This window comes from Ruditapes philippinarum, unplaced genomic scaffold (genome assembly GCF_026571515.1).
Source record: "Ruditapes philippinarum isolate M1 unplaced genomic scaffold, ASM2657151v2 ctg96_1_1_1_1, whole genome shotgun sequence".
Classification (NCBI taxonomy): domain Eukaryota; kingdom Metazoa; phylum Mollusca; class Bivalvia; order Venerida; family Veneridae; genus Ruditapes; species Ruditapes philippinarum.
In genome coordinates this window covers 21,949-43,832 of record NW_026861771.1, presented here as the reverse complement: position 1 = coordinate 43,832, position 21,884 = coordinate 21,949, and the positions used below count along the sequence as shown (strand labels likewise).

General features: G+C 32.1%; 2 protein-coding genes across 3 annotated transcripts; one reads left to right on the top strand and one right to left on the bottom strand.

The window, feature by feature from the left end:
- Nucleotides 1-2,059: 2,059 nt before the first annotated feature.
- LOC132716778 (uncharacterized) lies at nt 2,060-6,750 on the top strand. The gene is made up of 4 exons (XM_060700113.1): nt 2,060-2,537; nt 5,168-5,222; nt 5,399-5,461; nt 6,008-6,750. The coding sequence occupies exons 1-4, from the start codon at nt 2,130-2,132 to the stop codon at nt 6,400-6,402; spliced, it is 921 nt and encodes a 306-aa protein (XP_060556096.1). The 5' UTR covers nt 2,060-2,129; the 3' UTR covers nt 6,403-6,750.
- Nucleotides 6,751-12,773: 6,023 nt separating this feature from the next.
- On the bottom strand, nt 12,774-17,296 carry LOC132716777 (leukocyte elastase inhibitor-like). 2 transcript variants are annotated; one of them, XM_060700111.1, is made up of 3 exons: nt 17,204-17,296; nt 14,966-15,079; nt 12,774-14,310 (listed from the first exon to the last, which is right to left on the bottom strand). In XM_060700111.1, the coding sequence occupies exons 2-3, from the start codon at nt 15,051-15,053 to the stop codon at nt 13,211-13,213; spliced, it is 1,188 nt and encodes a 395-aa protein (XP_060556094.1). In that variant the 5' UTR covers nt 15,054-15,079; nt 17,204-17,296; the 3' UTR covers nt 12,774-13,210. The 2 variants fall into 2 exon arrangements, with proteins under 2 accessions (XP_060556094.1, XP_060556095.1); XM_060700112.1 differs by having other exon boundaries at nt 17,208-17,295.
- Between the last annotated feature and the right edge of the window lie 4,588 nt (nt 17,297-21,884).

The window sequence follows — 21,884 nt, the reverse complement described above, 5'->3', positions numbered from 1 at the left end:
TTTGTGTTAACAATATATGTCCAATTATATTATGTTTTGGGGGTTTCTTTTTGTTTTTGCTTGTATTTATTGTTGTTTTTGTTTGTTTGTTTTATTAGCAAACTCTTGAAGCGACAGTTATACATGTATGTATTGTGACAAAAAGAAAACGAACGTGCGGAAGTGACAGTTATGTAATCCAGTAGCACTTCCTGGCTGGTCAGGCTATGACGTAAAGAATCATAAAATTATACCTACATTGATTCGAAGCTTTAACAGGACTTTGATGAAATCTGCTGACCAATGGCCGCTTTCCTACCTGTGTTTAATCTCTTTCATCTGGTTTGCCGGATTAAACCGGTTTAGCAGTAATTAAGCTAGTTATAAAAACTATACTAGTACTAGTATACAAATGAGCCGCGTCACGACAAAACCAACATCAGGATCCATGTTGTTCGCTATTAGTTTCTCTACTTGTAATAGGGTTTGTAAGCGAACAGCATGTATCCTGATCAGACTGCACGGATGGCAGGCTGGTCTGGATCCATGCTGGTCGCAAACCCATTATGTTGGTTTTGTCGTGACGCGGCTCATTTAATAATAATCTGACTGTGTTTACATGTATTCTGAAATAACTTATCCTATCAAATTTGAAGTACGTGTTTAATACATATGATAAGTCCCTATGATTGACCCATGTCTAGCGAATTAACTTTTTAGAAAGTATATCGCCCTCACTTTTCTTTTTTTTTAAACAGGAATGTATGTGTTTTAATCTAGGAAGCGAAACATACTTAACCAAACCAATCACCTGTAAAGTTCAAAGGTCATCATAACACATCAAGCAAGAAGAGGAGAGACCAACGAAAAAATCGGAAGTCAAAGAAAAATAAATGTCATACGACCGAAAATATCCGAAGGACTAGATAGCTCTTACACAGTTCCATTTGCACAATGATAAGAAAACTGCTGGGCCCGAGAAAACAACAATAACAACAAATCAAGTTACAGAATGTGTCTTTCGGGGAAAATAAGATCCAATATCTTATTCCATGAATCATATCATTTTAGAAGAAATGGCCGGAAAATAAAGATAGACAAATATGGTAAACATTACGAGGTTTTAAACCAATCAATATTGAATTTGATTTGGGGGTTATTGTTTAATGATAAACTCATGATGATACTATATATGCAGATATTGTATCTATCATGAATTGATTATGTTGATTGATTTTATTTCCTGATCAGTGACTAAACAAACAAGAATTTTCAACTTACACATTTTATAAACACCTATTAAGACACGACTTTGTAAATTAAAAAAAAAGGCAAAGACCTATTTCTTTTTTAAAAAGTCACGATTTTCGTATTTGCACCATACTTTTCGACAACTCCTATATAGTATTGTATCATAGTTTGGAGACCTTTCTGTTGAAAATGTGTCAGGGTTAAATCGTATACATATACATGCACAGTGCGTTAACTGGAGTGCGGGTATTAGTTACCCGCACTCCAGAGCATGCCCATTGATTGGCCCATTTTTGCTGGGGTTTACATATTGTGACGGCAGAGAAAGGGAAAGCGACAGAAATATCATATTCAGATGTTCGTTCATTGGTTCATTTTTGCCGGGGTTTCATATTGTGACAACAGGGAACGTGTTTTTATGTTTGACTATGATACAAAAGAGAAAGAACACCAAAACACTCGGTAATCTGATTAATACTCGGGGGCTACGCCCCCTCGTACAAATCAGATAACCTCGTGTTTCAGTGCTCTTTCTATTACCTAGAGTATATCCGTTAAATGATTAACCGGTCTTTACGATAAAACCTATGATAAAATGGTAAAGTTAACATACAGACAGATTTATATTATATGTTATGCGAATGCAAAATAATTAAAATTGAGAAAGAAATTTTACATTAACAAAAACACTGTGAACCAATGATAAACAATAGACTACATAATATTCGGCCTGTAACATCCGAAAGTTAGAAAAAAATTATTACGCGTGTATCTATATATAGCCAATAAAGTTTCTGTTTTAAAAATAGAATAGGTACTTTCCGTTTTGAACTCGTGTATAAAATACTGAGAATTATTGTTTAAATTTTTATTGTAACTGCAGACAATCGGACAGAAACATGCTTAAATCAGAAAGTTATCCGAACAAAGTGAGTCCACATTGTTCAGCTTATACTGTGGGTTTAAATACAAATAAAAACAGTTCAATGAAACTTGAAATGGATGTATATGGAAGACAGAACAGTGTAAACGAAATAAAAGAAAATGACTTGTCAACACAACCGGGAAAATTAAAAGTGCCAGATTATTCGAGACAACCCAGTGAATGTCGACTTATCAATGACACCGTCAAAGTTGTAATGAATGGGGACGATTTTAAGTCGACATCAACGATCAGTTCCACAGAAAGCGATTTAAAGAATGAGAAAAGACGAGATAAAGGAAACACTTGTTGTTACTTATTGCAAGCATTCACTTTCTTAGTGACGATTCTGACACTTGGACTTGTTTTATATCTGTTTTATAAGGTAAACTTTATAACGTTTATTATTTTGTTTGCCTTTAAAGCTGCATTCCTCCAGACGAACCAAAATATTTAAAAAAAAAAATCAAACTTGAGAAAAAAATATTGAGACTTTAAGAAAAGTTTAAAGATTCAAGATTAAAGTATAAATTTCTATGTTTGTGCATTTTAAGACCAATTTTGCAGTATTTTTCAACATATTTCTATTTTACTAACGCATTAAGGGCTATTTTAGGATATTTCGACCTCTTTTTGGTAATTAACATGGGATGTAACTGCTTTTTGCAATGCGAAAATTATTTTCCTTGTTCGCTTCACAATATACTTCAAAATTTTCATGAAAATAAGCATGGATCTGGAGGCTTGCTGCTTTAAAATTTTCATTTTTTTACTTATATATATAAGCTTTTATTCCACTTTTCAGTGACTGATATAACAATTAATTAACACATTTACATGAGAACATAACATAATAACATACGATTACTGATTATATACACGAAAAGCATGTCATACACAATGTCATACATTAAATATAGTGTTACATAATGTAGAAATATAACAACCTGCATATACAATGTTACCTTATTAATAAGCACATGATAATTATATTGTCAATGTTCGACATAATGGTATTTACTGAATATTTTTTATGCACTTTTACTAAATATTTTCCCGATTACATATATAACTTATCGAAAACACGAAATATAAGTGTCATGTATAGGAACATTTAGTATGGATTTATTATATTGCATTTAACCTTAGAAGTCTAAGATAAACATCCTCTCATGGAGAATGTTATTAGAATGTTCTAGAGATTACTTTTTATATTCCATCGTTAGGTCGTGAACGTATTTACAACATAGGTTGGTGAAGCCTTTTTGGAGTTCTGGATTAATACCAAAGACAGCCAATAAATTGGAATCAAAGAGTCCTCGCAAGAATGCTTCCGAGTTAATTCTAAGAAAATAGCTGCAAACTTCAGAGCTAAATTTCTGATCAATTGAATGTGTATAGCGTGTCCGTTCACGTGTATATGTATCACAATCAGCTAAGATATGTCTGTTTATATCACTAGTTTCTTGTAGACATTTTGTACAGGAATAACTTGTATAAAACTGTCGATATAGAACTATTTTTGTTGCACTTATAGCATGTTTAATCTCACTGTTTGTATTTGAAAACAGCCATAAATGTAAAGGCGTTACTGATTGATGAACTGCTATAAATCTGTCAAAATCTCTGTCACTGTTAATTCTTTGTTGCCACGTGTTGTTTTGTGTATGTGTAATTGCCTTTTTAATAGTATTTTTCCACGAGTAGTTGCATGGAAAATGTGCATGTTTCATGTAGTCAGAAATGAAATGGAATAATCCGTATTTGTACAATAGTCTGCATATTTCGGGAACAAAGCCGCGTTGATTACAATAACCTTTCATAACAAATAAGTTAAGTCTGTAATTAAATAGTTTTCTTGACAGATAGTGTGTTGGTATAGTACACAGTTTTTGTAGGAAAGTTAGCTTTCTCTGGTCTATGTCTGCTTCAATAGTAAACCATCCCAGTGTGCTTAGAGCCATGTCCGTTCTAGTTGACTGTGGGAGATGTTGTATTTGTTTCGCTGCCAATCGTTCAAATCGTTGGATCTTTACAATGTTAGTATTTGAAATGTTATGCCATAGTTCAGCCCCATAGAGAAAGGTTGAAAATGATATTTTTTTTACTAATGATGCTAGGGTCAGTGGATTTATATCACCAACATTGTTTTCTAGGGATAATATTGAAAAAAGTGACGATATCTGTTACACTTAATGTCTTATTAAGTGGCATGAAAATAAATAATTCACGAGCAGCGGTAATATATGAGGAGTGAAATATGATGTTGTTCATATGAAATTAAATCCTGTATTTAAAGAATAAAAATTGACTTTTCTGTTTATTATATAATATACATATGATATTTCTCTTATTTTTACATTGCAATTTGAAGAATTCTTAAAATTTCTGTATAAGCTGAATTTACAAGAAAGTAGTCCGGCAAGACACCAGTGACAATACGGAAAATATGTAGTGAAAATAAGCATTTTATTTCATCAGTATTTCTCAATATTTCATTTATATAAATATATATAAATAGAGTAGTCAAATAATTTTACATTGCATGTTTTTATGTTGTTTTTTCTTCTATTTATTGTATAAATCACTAGTCACATGCATAAATATATATCAAGTTTTGTTATAATAATTGGTAAAAAATGAAAACATTTAATGTACTGGCGTAGCAATTTTTAATGGTGTTAAAAACAATATTGGTGAATCAGTGGTAATGATGATTCCTTTTTTAAAACCCCACCTCGAATAATCGGAATTCAGCCACCACGTTATTGCACCGGAAAATCCTGGGGATATTGATTTAGTATACTATTTATAAACAAAAATCATATTTTGCTAGGTCATGGGTACATTTATACGAAAGTGAAACTAGTCAAGAAAGACAACTGCTCATTGATGACCTACATTGTATGTATGCTATTTATAGACTGAAACCGAAATATTCAGATGTATTCTATTTATAAACCGAAACCGAAACTAAAATTGAGTGTTTATTGTTGTTTGTTTATTTTATTTCAGACGAACCAAAGTCAAGTTCACCATGTTCCTACAGTCATAATGGAATCTAAACAAGGTAATTACACTTAATAAATATAATTTTGGCAGTAAAACTAAATTTGGTGCCCTTTACCCAATAAAGTAGAGTCTACCGGTAAAACGCTGTTGTTCAAATGCTGAAATTTTTCTTTATGAAAATATAGCGACTTTATACACATCTATGCAATTTAACCATTTTGTTTTTATTTTCAGTATATGAAGAAGAAACGGACGATGTTTCCGGTAGCTTTAAACTAGATCAACTTTTTCTTTCCGGTAAGAAATATTTTAATGATGTTATCCTACGTAGATATATTGTAGAGTTTTCTTTTAAATTAAACAGTCAGATCATATATGTCTACTAGTATTTGGTTCTATTTACTTGTACGGGGAAAATATCATTCCGGACTTTTATCATAGCGAGAATATTTCATTACCGTATTCAATTGTAGTGTTTGTTTGTATTTGCGTTTATTTATACTCGCCACCGGTTGCCCATATGGGCGAGCCCTCCAGAAGAGTATTAGTCATTTTATTTTTCGGAGGATAGTGCAATTACAGATACAGAAAGATGCCCCAATTCCAGAAGCTTCTCCTGGTTCTTTAGCGTGCCAAGTGTTTAAGCACCCATACACGGGACCTCGATTTAAAGTCTCATCCGAAAGACTGATTAGTAATTTTAGTTGGCCAGCCCGGCAATTGTAGTATTGAAGTATCATCACTATGTGCCTTAACGGTGGAACGTCAGGGGTTTTTCATGTCATATGTTTATTTATGACATGTTTCAAGATGTTAATATGAAGTTTTTCTTATCTATTACAGAAAAAAAGTCCGTCAGATGGATGGCAGATGCAAACAGCAAAATTGTTCCGAGTGAAAATGAACCGTGTCTATTGATACCGGAGGACGGGAAATATCTAGTATTTTCCCGATTTACGTTCCGAATTCCACCAGGCGAGAATGAAACAATTTTAACGCACCAGCTCGCTATTAAATCTGTGAATGAAGCGGGAGAAAAAGTAAAAAAAGTTTTGAAAAGACAATATGTCAGCATTGTTGAACATCAGATAAAAAATGACTCAGAAATGAGAAAACCTAGTGTTTTTATTCAGTCTTTTGAATTATCAGCTGGCAATGAAGTGTGCACCTGGGTCTCGAGCCCAGAACTTTTGTATATATCTCCTATTGATAATGATGTAACAATTATTAAAGTTTAAATGTGCCAAAAATTCTTACCAGCTCAAATGTATATTTAAAGCTTTTTCGATTTAATTGCTAAACAAAAATTTAGCGACTTTGTTGATTAGAAATTCGGATCAAAAATGTTTATTTATTACAATAATGGCAGAATCTCTGACTACCTCATTATATAGTATATGTGTTCATGTAACAGAGCAGTATGTGTTCATGTAACAGAGCAGTATTTGTTCATGCAACAGAGCATCACACAACTTCATTAACTTATCTTTGTCATATTTTTGTGTTCAGCTAAAAAGATATCTGTGATATTATGTTAATTTTGTATCTTTTTATGAGCTATCCAGCTTTATTTATTATTAAATGTGTTTTATAAATAATCGTTTATGCTTATTATTTAACAATTAAAAATCACGCTTACGCTTCCTCGTTAAGGAAACAAAACATGCGTTTTTTTTTTCGTTGAAACAGATATGTGAAGTAAAATTTTTTTAGGTGACCTATTTATCTTTGCATATGTGTTAGGAAGTTGATAGAGTACAGTTATAACAACAACAGTGTAACCCCCCCCCCCCCCCAAAAAAAAAAAAAAAAACAAAAAAACAACAAAAAAAAAAAAAAAAAAAAAAAAAAAAAAAAAAAACAACAAAAAAAAAAAAAAAAAAAAAAAAAAAAAAAAAAAAAAAAAAAAAAACAACAAAAAAACAAACAAACAAAAAAAACAGCATTTAAGCGGACTTTAAACATTTAATAACTGACCGTTTTCCGACGTTATTTTACTTGTTTTATTTACATAAGTGGATCTGAACAGTTCAATAGCAACGTGTAACTTTAAATTAATATATTCAAAACGTAACATATCCTTGGGATACCTCAGCAGTATTATAAATCATATGCACGCAAGTTTATGTTATATGTTTACATTTTAACTCTAGTGTGACACACACACACAAAATAAACATTAAAAAATCCATACAAAAAACACCCACCCACAAAAAACCCAAAACACTTTATTTCCTACATTTTGTTTATAAGGAATCCTCGTTTAATGACAAAGACTTATGTGTTATGTACATAATATCATCATTTGGATTTCCCAAGCTAGAAATAGAGTTAAACCGGACTTACAAAATATTTAGCCTATTTAATTTTAGGCTGGTAAATGACCGTACCATAACCTCTCTCATTTACGTCATACATCTACTGACCTATCACAGACGCGACATCTTCACGCACTAATTTAAGTTTATTTTGAATAATACATAAACACACTAGCATTGCTTTTATTCTAAAACGTTACTAGCACAATCTCTTGAGTAGATAAAAAATACAATTTTAGACTTCCACTTTAAAACTTAAAAATGCCGTAAAAACAACAAGAAAACTAACAATTACTTTAGGAACATACCGCCAAGTACGTGCCACATTTAAGATTCTATGATAACCGCCATGTGAACACATCTTCAGGTGTTTTTAATTTCAATATTTCTCAGTTTTCAAAAAGCAAGTGCTAGGGGACGTGGACGGTAACTTGTAATTACCACAACCGTCCATGAAAAGGCTCATTCAAACCGCGCCTGCAACATTTTTACTTTTGCCCTTTTGAGCATTCTTTTGTGGTTCCGTTTGTCTCTATTCAAATGATTAAATTATATGCCTCTCAAAGAAGGGGCCATTTGTTCAAGCCATTTAAGGCATCGCACTCAAGGTAAAATAAATTAACTATGTATCAACTAAAATTATTTTAATATTTAAAGAAAAAATCAACTGCTTACACATTTGTGTATTTGGGCTTGTTGACTGATAAGATTTGGGTTATTTATCCATGTCAGTGGAAAATACCTAATATTTTTATTAATCATTAAAGTATGATTTCGATCATAAGACACTATTGATATATTGGGAAACCCTTACTTATTGATACGGCATCAAACACTTATAGATATATATGTATATACATGTACATAAAACGGATAATGTTTTGCTAAGTTTATATATACATTTACATGTATATACATATATATGGAGTCCTGTATACACGTTTGATTCACATGGTTAATATAGCATGACATATTTTTCTATTTTGGTAAAAACCAAGCAACTATTGCGAAATAGGAATTTATCGATGATGAACAGAGAAAGTATAATCGAACTGAAAAATACTATATTTAGTGCGTACATGTATGTATTTACAATGATGACAATATACATGTATAATATAATTATGATTATAAATATACAATGATATATATGAAATATATACGCATTTGTAATATAAATGAATAATTCCACTTTGATAGTATTTTTATATAATGTAAATAACTAAGTTTCCTTATTTGGAAGGACTTGTGACACGCAAATATGATAGGACATCCTTTTTGATCAATCATTTTATGAGTTGATGACGTATTTCACAAATTCCTTTGTTCATTGTTATACATGTATTCTGGAAAGATATACCGAACGGAAAACGTTCACAGTTCAGCGTTCAAAGTTTAGGACTATATATTTAGAACTTTATATAAACTAATCATATTATATACGTTATAGGATTAAAGTTTGTACATAACATTGTTTTTCATTAGCCAAACAATGGTTGCTGATTGGCTCATTAATGTTTGCTTGTTTGATAAAAGCATTTTGTTTGGACTGTCAACAATATCAATGTTTTAAGATTCTGACACTATCTGACAGTCCGTTTGATTGGACTATTTGAGCCGCGACATGACAAAACCAACAAAATGGGCTTGCGACCAGCATGGATCAAGACCAGCCTGCGCATCCGCGCAGTCTGATCAGGATCCATGCGGTTCGCTATCAGTTTCTCTACTTGTTATAGGGTTTATATATATAGTCAAACTTAAAGCACTTCTATAACATGACACACTATTGAAATTTTCCTCAGAAATACCAATTTAATGCAAGAGAGGGGAATATCTAAAAAAAACACCAAAAAACAAGATATATCCTTCTGTAAAACAAACAAACACGCACGCACACAAGAAAATTGGACTACATGTTTTTGTCTCTAGACCGAGTGACAGTAGTAGAAACAATTCAATTCATGGCATTTTTCTTTTACCTTTGTATGTGGAATGTTATAGAGAAATGTTCCAATAAGCAACTATCTTCTGGTTGGTAGTTATATAATTACCAAATGGGTCCCCCGGTCGATATATTGTGAAGGGGATGTAACCATATTATAAGCAAAGGCATATCTCTTTATACAAACAGTTACATTTGTTTCATAAAAATACTTATTGTTTTTAGAGGAATATATTCAATGTCCGAATTACCAACGACCTTTTAGTAGGTAGTTGGGGTTTTGCGAGAATAACCAACTGAATCCTCTGGTGGACAAAGGGAGAGAATGTGTTTCCATGTTGAATAATATCTTGCTATATGTCCGTATCATTTGTTCCGGAAAAGTACTTTCAGTTTTGAGGCGAAAACATGCAAATTTCGAATTACCAACTACCTGCTGGTAGGTAGTTAGGGATTAGTGTGAATAACCAACTAGGTCCTCTTCTTTATTCTAGGTTTAAAGACGTATGATGAGTCCGAACATTTCATGCTTGTGATAGTGGACTGAATTACCAACTATACCAGTTGGGTATTGCGAATAACCCACTAACAGCTAGTATAGGTAGTTGGTTATTCGATCATGCAACTATACCTACTAAATTGGCGCTCAACTATCATTTTGTGAAATATTTTGACATCCTTCTTATTTGTTTTTTATGATCACACCTCAAAAACTACTGACGCAATAATATCTTAACTTTTCAGGGATGATCAGTACTAAACATAGTTGTGCATATCGTTGGCATTTTCCGGTTCAAAGATTTTTATCAGAGTTATGGGCCTTTAATGATTTTTTAAGTTTGTCCAGATTCTTATACTGCTAATGTAATTTCAATGATACTTCACAGAATTTATCGGTATCTCCAAAACTTGCTCATATAACACGACTTTCTAGTTGAATGATTGTTGGCTGAGTTATGGCCCTTGAATAAAAAAGGCATTTTTCTACATTTTTGTGTCGCCAGATTCACTGAAGCTGGTACATGTTACAAATCTTATCAATGTGATTTGTCGGTCTGCCCGTGACAAAACTTGTCCGAACTTCTCCTCAAAAACTACTGGTGCAACCGTGCAATATCATCCAAACTTTACAGAAATTATAAGTCTATAAGGATATAGCCGGCATTTTAGTTCAATGATTTTTTGTCAGAGTTTATACTACTTTTGCAATTTGAGTGAAACTTAACAGGATTGATTGGTACTTTAAATACTTGCGCTTATTTAACAGGTTTTTCGGTTCAAATGATTTCTGGCTTAGTTATGGCCCTTAGATAAAAATATCGTTTTGGGCTGCTAATGATGTTAGGATCTCCTGCTGCTACGTATACACTGTACCTGTAACATGCTATAAAGTAGCCGGGCATATAGGGAACAAACTGGTCACCATCAAACTGCTTAACTGGGTATCATCAGACGACACGTGTTCAGTGATTGCTCTTGTTTAGTTTTTACGCCATTTCTTGTCATATCTCGGCAGACGGTCCAGTTACCGACTTTCCTGGACAACTAGCTAGAAATTATCAATTTGACCAAAATCCCACACGAATTCAAAATCAGCGTTCAGAGAAGACTCTTTGTACGAGTTCAATTGTCATAAAATATGTAATACAACGATTGCCTGTTTAATTAAGATCTATTGAAATCTTGTATGGTGTTTAAATAGCAATACAGTTACTTCAGAACTAAGAAAAACAACAACGTGGCTCATGAAACTTTTAAAAGGTATTTGTTATATATAATACGAAGACAAACTCGAGACCTGTTGGTACTCACCAAAGATGAAAATGTTCCTGAAAATGTTTCTTTTTTTCCATTCGTAAATATAGCAAGTAATTAAGGACAGTAGCATTTTAAAATCTAGGATAATCTGTGCAATTATTGTAAAATACTACTTAGAAATAGACTTTCTGCGGAATTAAGAATATTTTGGAGTTTTTTGGAGGATTTGGCCTTCAGGGTTAAAAATAAAGATTTCAAATTTTATGTTTTATTAATATTTTATAATGGTTTATCTTTTTTAAAGTGTAATGCAAAAGTGTTCGGTACAAATATTTACATTAAGCAGGAGCTAATACAAGCGGACCGCAATTCTTTTTTTTTTCTTACTTCTAAACACAACAAAGGGAGAACATTATAGAAAAGATTTATCTAATATTTTACACACCACTTGATTTAATTTCATATTTGACCTTGCCAGCTAAGGTCATTTACAAATAAAGTCATACATAACTTATTCGACATCTAGCTGTTGTCACAAGTGTTGTTTTGTTTCTGTACAAAGTTAGTCCATAATAACAAAGTTAGGGCAATGAAAGCAAAAATCAAAGGATTAATCATGACAGTCAATGTCACTTTGAGGTTAAAGTCAACAGTGAATAATTCAACAATACAGTTTTGTCCAAGAATGAATAAAATCCATAGATACATAAGAAATTTCTCACAATCCAGGCAAGAAATGTCCTTAATAGTCATGATCATTTTTAGTTAAAGGTCCTAATTGACTCAATAAACACGTCTCATCAAATTATTAATTAAATTCATAACTAGAATCAAAGTTATCAAAGCAAATTTCTATACACTGGTTGCTATTGAAGTAACTTCTTGATATAGAAAGTTTCTATAAAATTGTTGTTTTTTTCACGCTATGGAATCCACTGGTTGCTTAGGAAAGGCAACACTTGCGAACGTCACAAATTGCTAAGTTAAGTCAATGGTTTTTATGAAAATCACTGATTGCTAAGGAAAGTCAATGGTAGCTATGGAAATTGGAAATTACTAACATGGTTACTGTACCAAAAGCAAGCAGAATGCACAGATATTTTGAAAAGAGAGCCATGATGGCCCTGAAATTGCTCACCTGAATAAAAAAACTCTCCATGAACAAGAATAATTATGACACCAGGGCTTTTATTTGAACAAACTTGATAGACACCCAATAGAAGATGTTTCATGCTAAATATCTAAGCTCTAGCTGTTTGAGTGTTTTAAAAGAAGATTTTTTAAGTTTTAAATATAGACATATAAGAAAAATCAATGACCCCCAGGGCTTGCCAATTTTGACTCGAGGGTTTTTATTTGAACAAACTTGGTAGACACCCACTAGAAGATGTTTCATGGCAAATATCAAAGCTCTAGATCTCGCATTTTTTTAAAGACGATTTTAAGTTTTTACTATATACATATAAGAAACTGAATGACCCCCAGGGGCAGGGAAAATTTGGACCTAAGGGCTTTTATTTGAACAAAATTAGTAGACACTAGAAGATGTTTCATAATGATTTAATGAATATCTAAGCTCTAGCTCTTTTGGATTTTTAAGAGATGTTTTTTTCAGTTTTTTACTAGATGCATAAAAGGAAAATTAATGATCCCCCTCGGGACGGGGCCAATTTTGACCCCAGGCAGGGCTTAGATTATTTGAACAAACTTAGACACTCACTAAAAGATGTTTCATGCCAAATATGTAAGCACTAACTCTTTGGGTTTTTAAAAAGAAGTGTTTTTTCTTCTTTTGGTTGCCATGGCAGGCAACCAGAGTTCTGCATGGAATTAAATTCTTTGAATAAGTTTCAAAGGTGACCACCAAAGGAACATTCCTGTGAGGTTTGGATGAAATTGACTTAGCGGTTTCTAAGGAGATTTCGTTAAAAGTAAAAGTTAACGGACGACGGACGAAAAGCGATCACAAAAGCTCACCTTGTCACATTCTGACAGGTGAGCTAAAAAGAAAAACAGGTGCATTATTCATAATTCTTGTTTTGTTTGCTGAGCAAATTGTTCATTTCTGTTACCACTGACTGGAGGTTCCACAAATCTTCCAATAAACAATGGAACATGAAGCCTGTGATCCCAAATCATGAAGAGGAACGGGTGATCAGCTGCAAAGTTAAATGTTCTAACAATAGATCTTCTCATCACAACAGCAGCAGTGGCAGCTGCAGCTTCAGTTCCTTCTTCATTTACATCAACAAAAGCTTTGTGGTATACCTCTGATACATACAATTCTTTCCCCATTCCTGACAAATCAGCATTATCGCTAAATATGTCTACCATTCCTAAACTTGATAGAACGGTTTTCAATTCAAGTGATGTTTCAAGCTTGAATTTTGGTAGAGTTACATCTACTGTGGCTGGGTGACACTCTGTCACCAGACTTTGCAATGCCTTAAGAGTAAGTGATTTCTCCAGATTAGGAAGCCCATCATTTTTGTTTGGAAGGACAACTACAAAAGCCAATTCCTGGCCTTCATATGGCAGTTCCAAAGTCTTACAGTTAAGTGCTGAGTCTTCACCGTACTTTACTTTCTTCATGCGTCTAAACATCATATCTATCTGAACCTTATCTGCATTCAATTTTGTGAATTCTTTCTTGTTGGTATCTTTAGTCTCAAACTGTGTTGCCCAGTTTCCTTTGAAATATATGGCATTCACTACCACCATAGCTGTAAGTGGGTTCAAAGATCCCCCTGGAAGTAAGTCTTTGATTTTCTCATTTGTCTCCCCTTCAACCCATTTATTAATCTCCAATCTGGCCCCTTCAGGGTTTTTCGTGTAATCCATCGACTTAACATCAGCTTTGAAATGTTTCGTGACAAGGGAAATATATTCCTGAAGTATTGTCTTATCTGTATGGGGAAATAATCGGTTAGCAGTATTCAAGGTAACAGATTTACTTCCCTTCTTCAAAGTGCTTACAAAGGATTCCATTTGCTGTAGTACAGACTTTTTCTCCAGTTTGTCTAACTTCAGAACCTTTGCCATCTCGTCTTGTGTATTGTTACGAGCACCAGTATGTAGCATTGTCAATACAACCATCATGCTGCTTGGAGACATGAACACATTTTCTGGATTATAAAAAAAACATAAGGTTTTAAAGTGTTTGCAATAATAATGACAGTCACAATATTCAAAGTTACATCATCCATCATGACAATTTCCCAGTTCTCACTAATAAAGAAACACCCTTGATTGGAGTAAAAGCATTATTTAAGGTATTATAAAGCCTATTACAAACAAGACCCACTGATATTTTGCAAGCTATATGAATAAGGCACTAAGGCAAGTTGTCCCTGTTGAGAGTCTAAATTTAATCCATAGACAAGAGATTTGATTTGATGATATTAATCACTTGACCAAATTATTCACTTTAATTTTACCAGTACATGTACTTGACATAAAAAATTTAGAATTGAATACAATATATGTTGTAGATATACATGCATGTGATGTTTACATTTCTTTCAAAAATATGTTTAAGGTGTTATGTAGAACCATAATTATTTGAACTTATAGCACTAAGTGTTTGTAACATTGATTTTCATTAAACAACAGTGATATTGAATTTCTCTTCAAACATGCCTGCTGAAAATTTATTTCAGAGAAATAATTGTTGCACAGTTGTAAATACTGTGAATTACATGGTGAATCACTTCCAATAGCATAATGCATGTCAGAGTAAGGATTCAGGAAATCTTTTATACATTATGTCTAGTAAATTACCTGAGGGCTGTTTACTTGTGACATGTTTATACAAATCAAGGGTGAACCCATTCACACACTCTGATAAATCCTTGCTACTTGTAGCCATTTCAAATCAATGTTGCTCAATTTGCTCTGTAATTTAAAAAGAAAAATTTCAGATAAAACAGCAAAACAATATTAATTCAATATTACCATACAAAAAATCAATTATTTTCATAGAAATCAGTTGGATATTAAAATAGTGCCCTTAGTATCACCAACCATACCATACAGCAAAATATTATTAGGAAATACTGACCTGAGACATTTGAATATCGACAATGCCTAGGTTTTTTAGGCCCACATTTAAAATGTGGCCCTGACAAAATACAATATCTGCAAAATATCACCTTTGTTTACTTTTAAATGAGATTTTTTTTAATAACCGTACATTTATTTAAGACAGTTAAGGAATTATTTGGTATCTGTTGTTTTTTGTACCATTCATTTTATGATCAAGAATTCAAGAAAAATTTTAAACACACTTAATAAACATGTATGAAATGAGGAATTTTTTTAACATTTTTATAATTTATCATGATTTCTGAAAGAAAATATTTAAGATAAGTTTTTAAAAAGTCATTTGAGCTTATTGTGCAGACACAGAATGTTCAAATTTTGACGTTTGATAGTAACCTTGTGTCTGCAAAGTAGAAGCATATGTTTTGCATAATGCCTTTTGAGATGCACATTTGAGCAAAGTTTTAAGAAAACACCTAATAGGATATAGCATTCAAAGAGAAGAAATAAAATTGTCTGATATTTGATCTTCAAAAGTGGCCTTGAATCTACAGAGTGGTTGCATGGGTTCTGCACATTGCCTTGTTGAGGTGAACATTTCAGTCATAATTAAATGGTATAGTATATAGAGCAAACACACAATTGTTTGGTATTTGACCTTGAAGGATGACCTTGACTTTGAACCAGCACAGCCGTGGCATGAATTTTGCACAATGCCTTGTTGAGGTTGACATTACATGTCAGAGTAAAGGATTTATAGAGCAGACATATAATTGCCTGATATTTGAAGTTTGACTTTTAATTAGACGTTGCTATGGTGGAATGGGTTCTACATATAGTGTTGTTGGGGTGAATGTCAATGTAACCCAGTCAGCAGTTTACTTGTAGCTGAGATATAATATAGACTGACACAGACGCAACAAATGAAATCCGCAAATATCCAAGATATTAAAATATAAATATATTACAATACAACTATGACATATTATTCTCAGATATAAGTGCAATGGAGCATCACTCAACATACCCGAGCATGGCATATTAAGTTATGGGTGACACGTTAGTAAGTTAATAGTAACAAAGGTGCTAGTGGCATTGATTTGACCTAAAATGTTACTGTTACCGCACACACCCTATAGCCCGAACCTAGCAATTTGTGACTTCCGGCTGTTTCCAACTTTAAAAAAAGTCTTTGTGGTACGAAATTTGAGTCAAGAGAGGAACTGAGCTGTGCCAAGGACAGACAGCTGCAGGAGATGTCACGTTACGGCTACAACACGTGTTCGAGTCATGGGTCGAGAGATGGGACAAGTGCAAATCGTGCATGGGACGTTACTTTGAGAAGGAGTAATCATTTAAGGTACTTGATTAAATAATTTCCCCGCTATTGAATTAGCTTACAAATTTATTGATGCATCCTCGTACATGTTCACTATATTATATGCTTAGGGGTATAAAATTACCCTGAAGACATGTATCCTGGTTTATTATATAAATATACACAGGTGCTTGAAAAAAACTTTTTGAAGTTTTATATGGGCTATATACTATAATAAGATATCTTAATACACATATAATAACCGGTTATGTAAAATATTTGATTATGGGACTAGCGCCCGTCTACATATATATCTATATACATATCTATATATGTATATATATTTTATATCTATTGATATTATTCTTCATATTATTACAAGAATGATGTAACATTTAGATTGATATAATTATGAAATATAAATCTCTTATATATCACATTTAATAAATTTGAAAGACCCTGATATAATAAAGTGTATAAAAGCATTGAATATTTGGGTCGAACTGTCATTGGTCCGAAACAGCAGAATATAATGAACATTGATAGAATTTAAACATCAGGTTCCATGTTCAGACATACTTAGACATATTTTACTATCGATTCTGAAAGAATAAATGGTAAAAACTAGCTGTCAGTTAAATAATGTCAATAAAACATACAAACACTTTATTATTTGTCACTTCCTGGAGTTTAATTGTTTACGCCTTTTGTTTACGTCCACACCGGTTTACGCCACTAAATAGTTTGTGACCAAAAGCCACTAAATATTTTCCATCCGAAACAGTAATTTAAGCAAAGGTGCTAGTCGCATTGATTTGACCTAAATTATGTTTAATCTAGTTATATAGTGGAGGAGTTATAATATACTATAAGGAAGACTATCGAAATAAAATTGATCTAATAAGCTTAAATTCAAACGGTATTGTTTGGTTTAAATTAAAGAAAGAACATTTTGGGACATTTAATGACCTTTATTTTTGCACATGCTATATACCCCCTGAAGAATCTAATGTGTATAAAAATGTTAGTTCAAACTTATATCAATTCGATTTTTTTCGAACAGTTAAATACTGACATAAGGCACTATAGTTTTCTTGGTGACGTATTTTTGACAGGTGACCTCAATTCAAGGACAGTTCAAAAACCCGACTTCGTGCAAGATATTAATCTTGACCGTTATATCGATTTACCCGTGAATAACCAGTCCGTAATTGATATCAATGCACGCATTTCTCAAGATAATCATGTAAATGGATTTGGTAATCGTCTGCTATCCCTTTGTAAAGAAAATGACATTATTATTGCAAATGGTCGCCTTGAGAGAGGTGAATTTACCTGTCATAATTTGAGTAGCAAAAAAAATGCAGCTAGTGTTGTAGATTATCTCATAACGAGTTACACTAATTTTCCTTGTATATCGGGTATGAATGTGCATAGTTTAACTGAATTTTCCGATCACTGCCCAGTATCTTTTTCTATGAATATTGAAAATAACTTTTTCTATATGACTGATATTTTTACGTATGATAAAATTGTATGTGAAAATACAGACCCAGAACAGTTGCAAACTTTATTAGAGGAAAATAGATATACCTTTGATGAGTTGTCACATAAACTGAACACAGGTGAAATTGATTTAAATGTATGTATAAATGAATTTTCAAAGACAGTATATGATATATCATTTAGGTTGAATGGTCGAACCTACACAAGTCAAAAAAGAAAACATATTAAAAAGAAGAAAGCCCCATGGTTTAATGAACAGTGTAAAAGTGCTAAGGCTATTTTTCAACGCAATAAGATAATTTTTTCTTTTGATAAAACTAAAATAAACAAAGTTAATTTTCTTAAAAGTAGGAGTGAATATTCAATTATTAAACGGGCTGTTAAACGTTCATATTATTAATTAAAGAGAGGTCCAAATTAAATGATATAAGTAAGAAAAGTCCTAGGAAATTTTGGAAGTACATAAATAAGTTTAAAAATAGTAAAAAATCTAAATAATCAGATGTGAGTACAAATGATTTCGTAGAACATTTTAAGAATATTTCTAATACAATGCAAAATGACTTTTCATTTGACGATGTACATGAAGTGAGGTATGAGGAGGTAAACATTGATGAGCTTGATCGTCCTTTTGATATTGAAGAGGTTACAAAAACAATTGCATCTATGAATAGGTGAAAAAGTTGCGACTATGACAGGAATGTAGCTGAATTTTTCATCGATTCTAATAGTTTTATCTCCCCATACCTTGTTTCTATTTTTAATAAAATTTATGGTTCTGGTTTATACCCAGAAGCTTGGTGTAAGGGTATAATTGTACCAATTCACAAAAAAAAGGCGATGTAACAAATCCTTCTAATTACCGAGGTATTACCCTTGTGAATGTTATAGGTAAAATATTTTCTTTATTGCTTAGAAATAAATTGAATAAATGGTGTGAGCAAAATCATGTATTAAATGAAACACAATTTGGTTTTAGAGATAGTCATTCTACCGCTGACTGTATATTTTTACTTCATTCCATCATTCAAAAAGTGTTGACTAATAAATCGAAATTGTATTGTGCATTCATTGACTATGAAAAAGCGTTCGATACAGTTGTTAGAGATGCCTTATGGGTAAAGCTTTTAAAACAAGGTGTCAGCTGTAAAATGGTTAATATTGTTAAGTCTATATACATGTATGCAAATGTTAAATCTTGTGTACAAGTGTCTGCTATGAATTATTCAGAGTTTTTTGACGTGTCTATAGGTTTAAAACAAGGGGAACCACTCTCGCCATTATTATGTATTCGTTTCGTTAATGACATTAATGAAAATATTGATTTTAACCTATTAACTGAAAATGAGCTAAATCAGTTAAATACTAGTATGTATATGCTTCTTTTTGCTGATGATATTGCTTTATTCACAACTAACCCTGAATCTTTGCAAGCTCAGTTAGATGTTGTTAATAACTATTCTATTAAATGGGGCCTTAAAATAAATGTTAATAAAACAAAGATATGTATTTTTGAGAAAAGAAGACAAGTAAATAATTTTGTGTGGAAAATTAATGATGAAGAAATTGAGGTAGTAGATAATTTTACTTATCTTGGTGTAAATTTTACTTATACAGGAAACATGAAAAAGTCTGTTAAAGCATTGTCAGATCAAGCTCTTAAAGCATATAATTCACTTTTGTCTCTTTTTGATAAAGTAAATTTTGATATAAAAATGAAGCTTGCACTTTTTGATTCTTTGGTTGTATCAATTATTCTCTATAGCTCTGAAGTATGGGGTATTTATATTATGAATTTCCTGAAGTAGATAAAATACATATAAAATTTTGTAAACTTGTTTTGGGTGTTAAACAACAAACTCCTAATTTAGCTGTTCTTGGTGAACTGGGTAGGTACCCACTTTCTGTTATTTGTAAAGAAAGAGCTATTAAATATTGGTTAAAAATAATGAAAAATCAGGATTCACCTATGTATAGATTATATTTAGATCATAGCAATGGAAATAATGTGAATTGCTGGGCGTATAAGATTAAACAACTGATTGACAATTTAGGCTACAGTAATCTTCTAGTGAATTTTATGCAAGATGTAAATTATTTTCCTGCTATGAAACAACGTATTAGAGATCAGTTTATACAATCTTGGAATGAGACAACATTGAATATGTCTAAATAAGATTACTACAGAAAGTATAAAATATGTTTTGGTTATGAAAGATATCTGAGCATTATAAGAAATGATAAATTACGAAAATGTTTAACATGTTTCAGAATGTGTTCTCACAAGCTAGAAATTGAATTCGGAAGATTTAGTGGTTCACAAAGAGACGAGCGAATCTGTAAAATGTGTAATACAAAAATGATTGAATCAGAATATCACTTTTTATTAACTTGTCCTGCATATGTTGATTTGAGAGCTAAATATTTGGGTAATTGTCCATGGCCCAATGTACATAAATTTGTTAATATTATGTCTTGTAGTAGTAAATGTAAGCTGTATAAAACTGCAAAATACATATATGAGGCTTTCCAGTTAAGGAAGATATGTCTAGAAACGGAAGCTGCTTCTTAAACTTTGAAAATGTACACGTTTGTTTGTATGTTTATATGCTTATCTTGTAAACTATGTATGTTATATGTCTTGGTCATATTCGTCATTTGTATTTGTTAAATTGGCCAAAGGTATGTTAAATATGCCGATTTGCCAAATAAAAACTGAAAACTGAAACTGTTATTCATGTAATATAATATCAATATATTAAAAAAAGTAAAAAAAATAAATAGAATTTTTCTTTTTATTTTTGTTATATTGGTCTATAACAATATTACAAAACAAAAAAATCTATTTTTTTATATATTGATATTATATTATATTAGGTCAAATCAATGCGACTAGCACTTTTGGTCGTAAGGCGGTAAAGCTATTCAGAGAGAAGAAAATGATTATTGAACTGCTACATACAAGTTATTGAATGAGTGTGCTCAATAAATTTAATTAATATTGAATCCAAATGAATATAATATCCTATTTATCACATATTCAACTAGATAAATGTATGAATTCACTAATATTTAAACATACATTTACTGTGAAAAACGGCAGTACTTTTTGCACGACTAATAAAAAGTATATGGCCGCAGATGGCTGTCTATTCTGTGTCTGCATCGTGATTTCTCCTGACTTACATGACTGTATCTCAAATTTATCCACTACTTCTATGACCGGTTATTAACTCTAACTCTAACAAGAATTTATCTCCCCTTTGAACTCAGAATTTTGTTTAAAATTGTTATTTAAACCCTATCGCCTTTGATAATGAACATTTTTACTTCAGACATATGCTATTTTTTCTTAATATCATTCAAATTCATGTATCTACTGCATATGTAAAACTTACTCGTTCGAATAAAAAAATCTAATGTTTTCCCATTGTATCAGAGAAAATTCGAGCATGTTTTCGTCCCTGACATTTTTGGCTTGCTATGTAAAGTTATGTTAGCGACCCACATTCCATTTAAGATTAAAATGACCATTACCATTTGAACATAACACTATTGCCCTTTAAAAGGCTCAATCAAAGCCAGCCGGAAAAATTTCCAATTCTACCGTTACGGGCGTTCTTAGGGGATTCATTTAATTCTGTTTACTTTTAATTAATTCCTTTGCTGTTTGTTTTGTTTTGTTTGTTTCATTTTACGCCTTTTCCCAACAGTATTTCAGTCATATAGGTGGGTAGTTTCCTAACCATCGTTCCTGGAGAGTTACACCAGTACTAGACTACCTTCCTCCGCGCTAAGCAAGTCCATTGCCGAGCATGTGTTACCGCTTCAGAA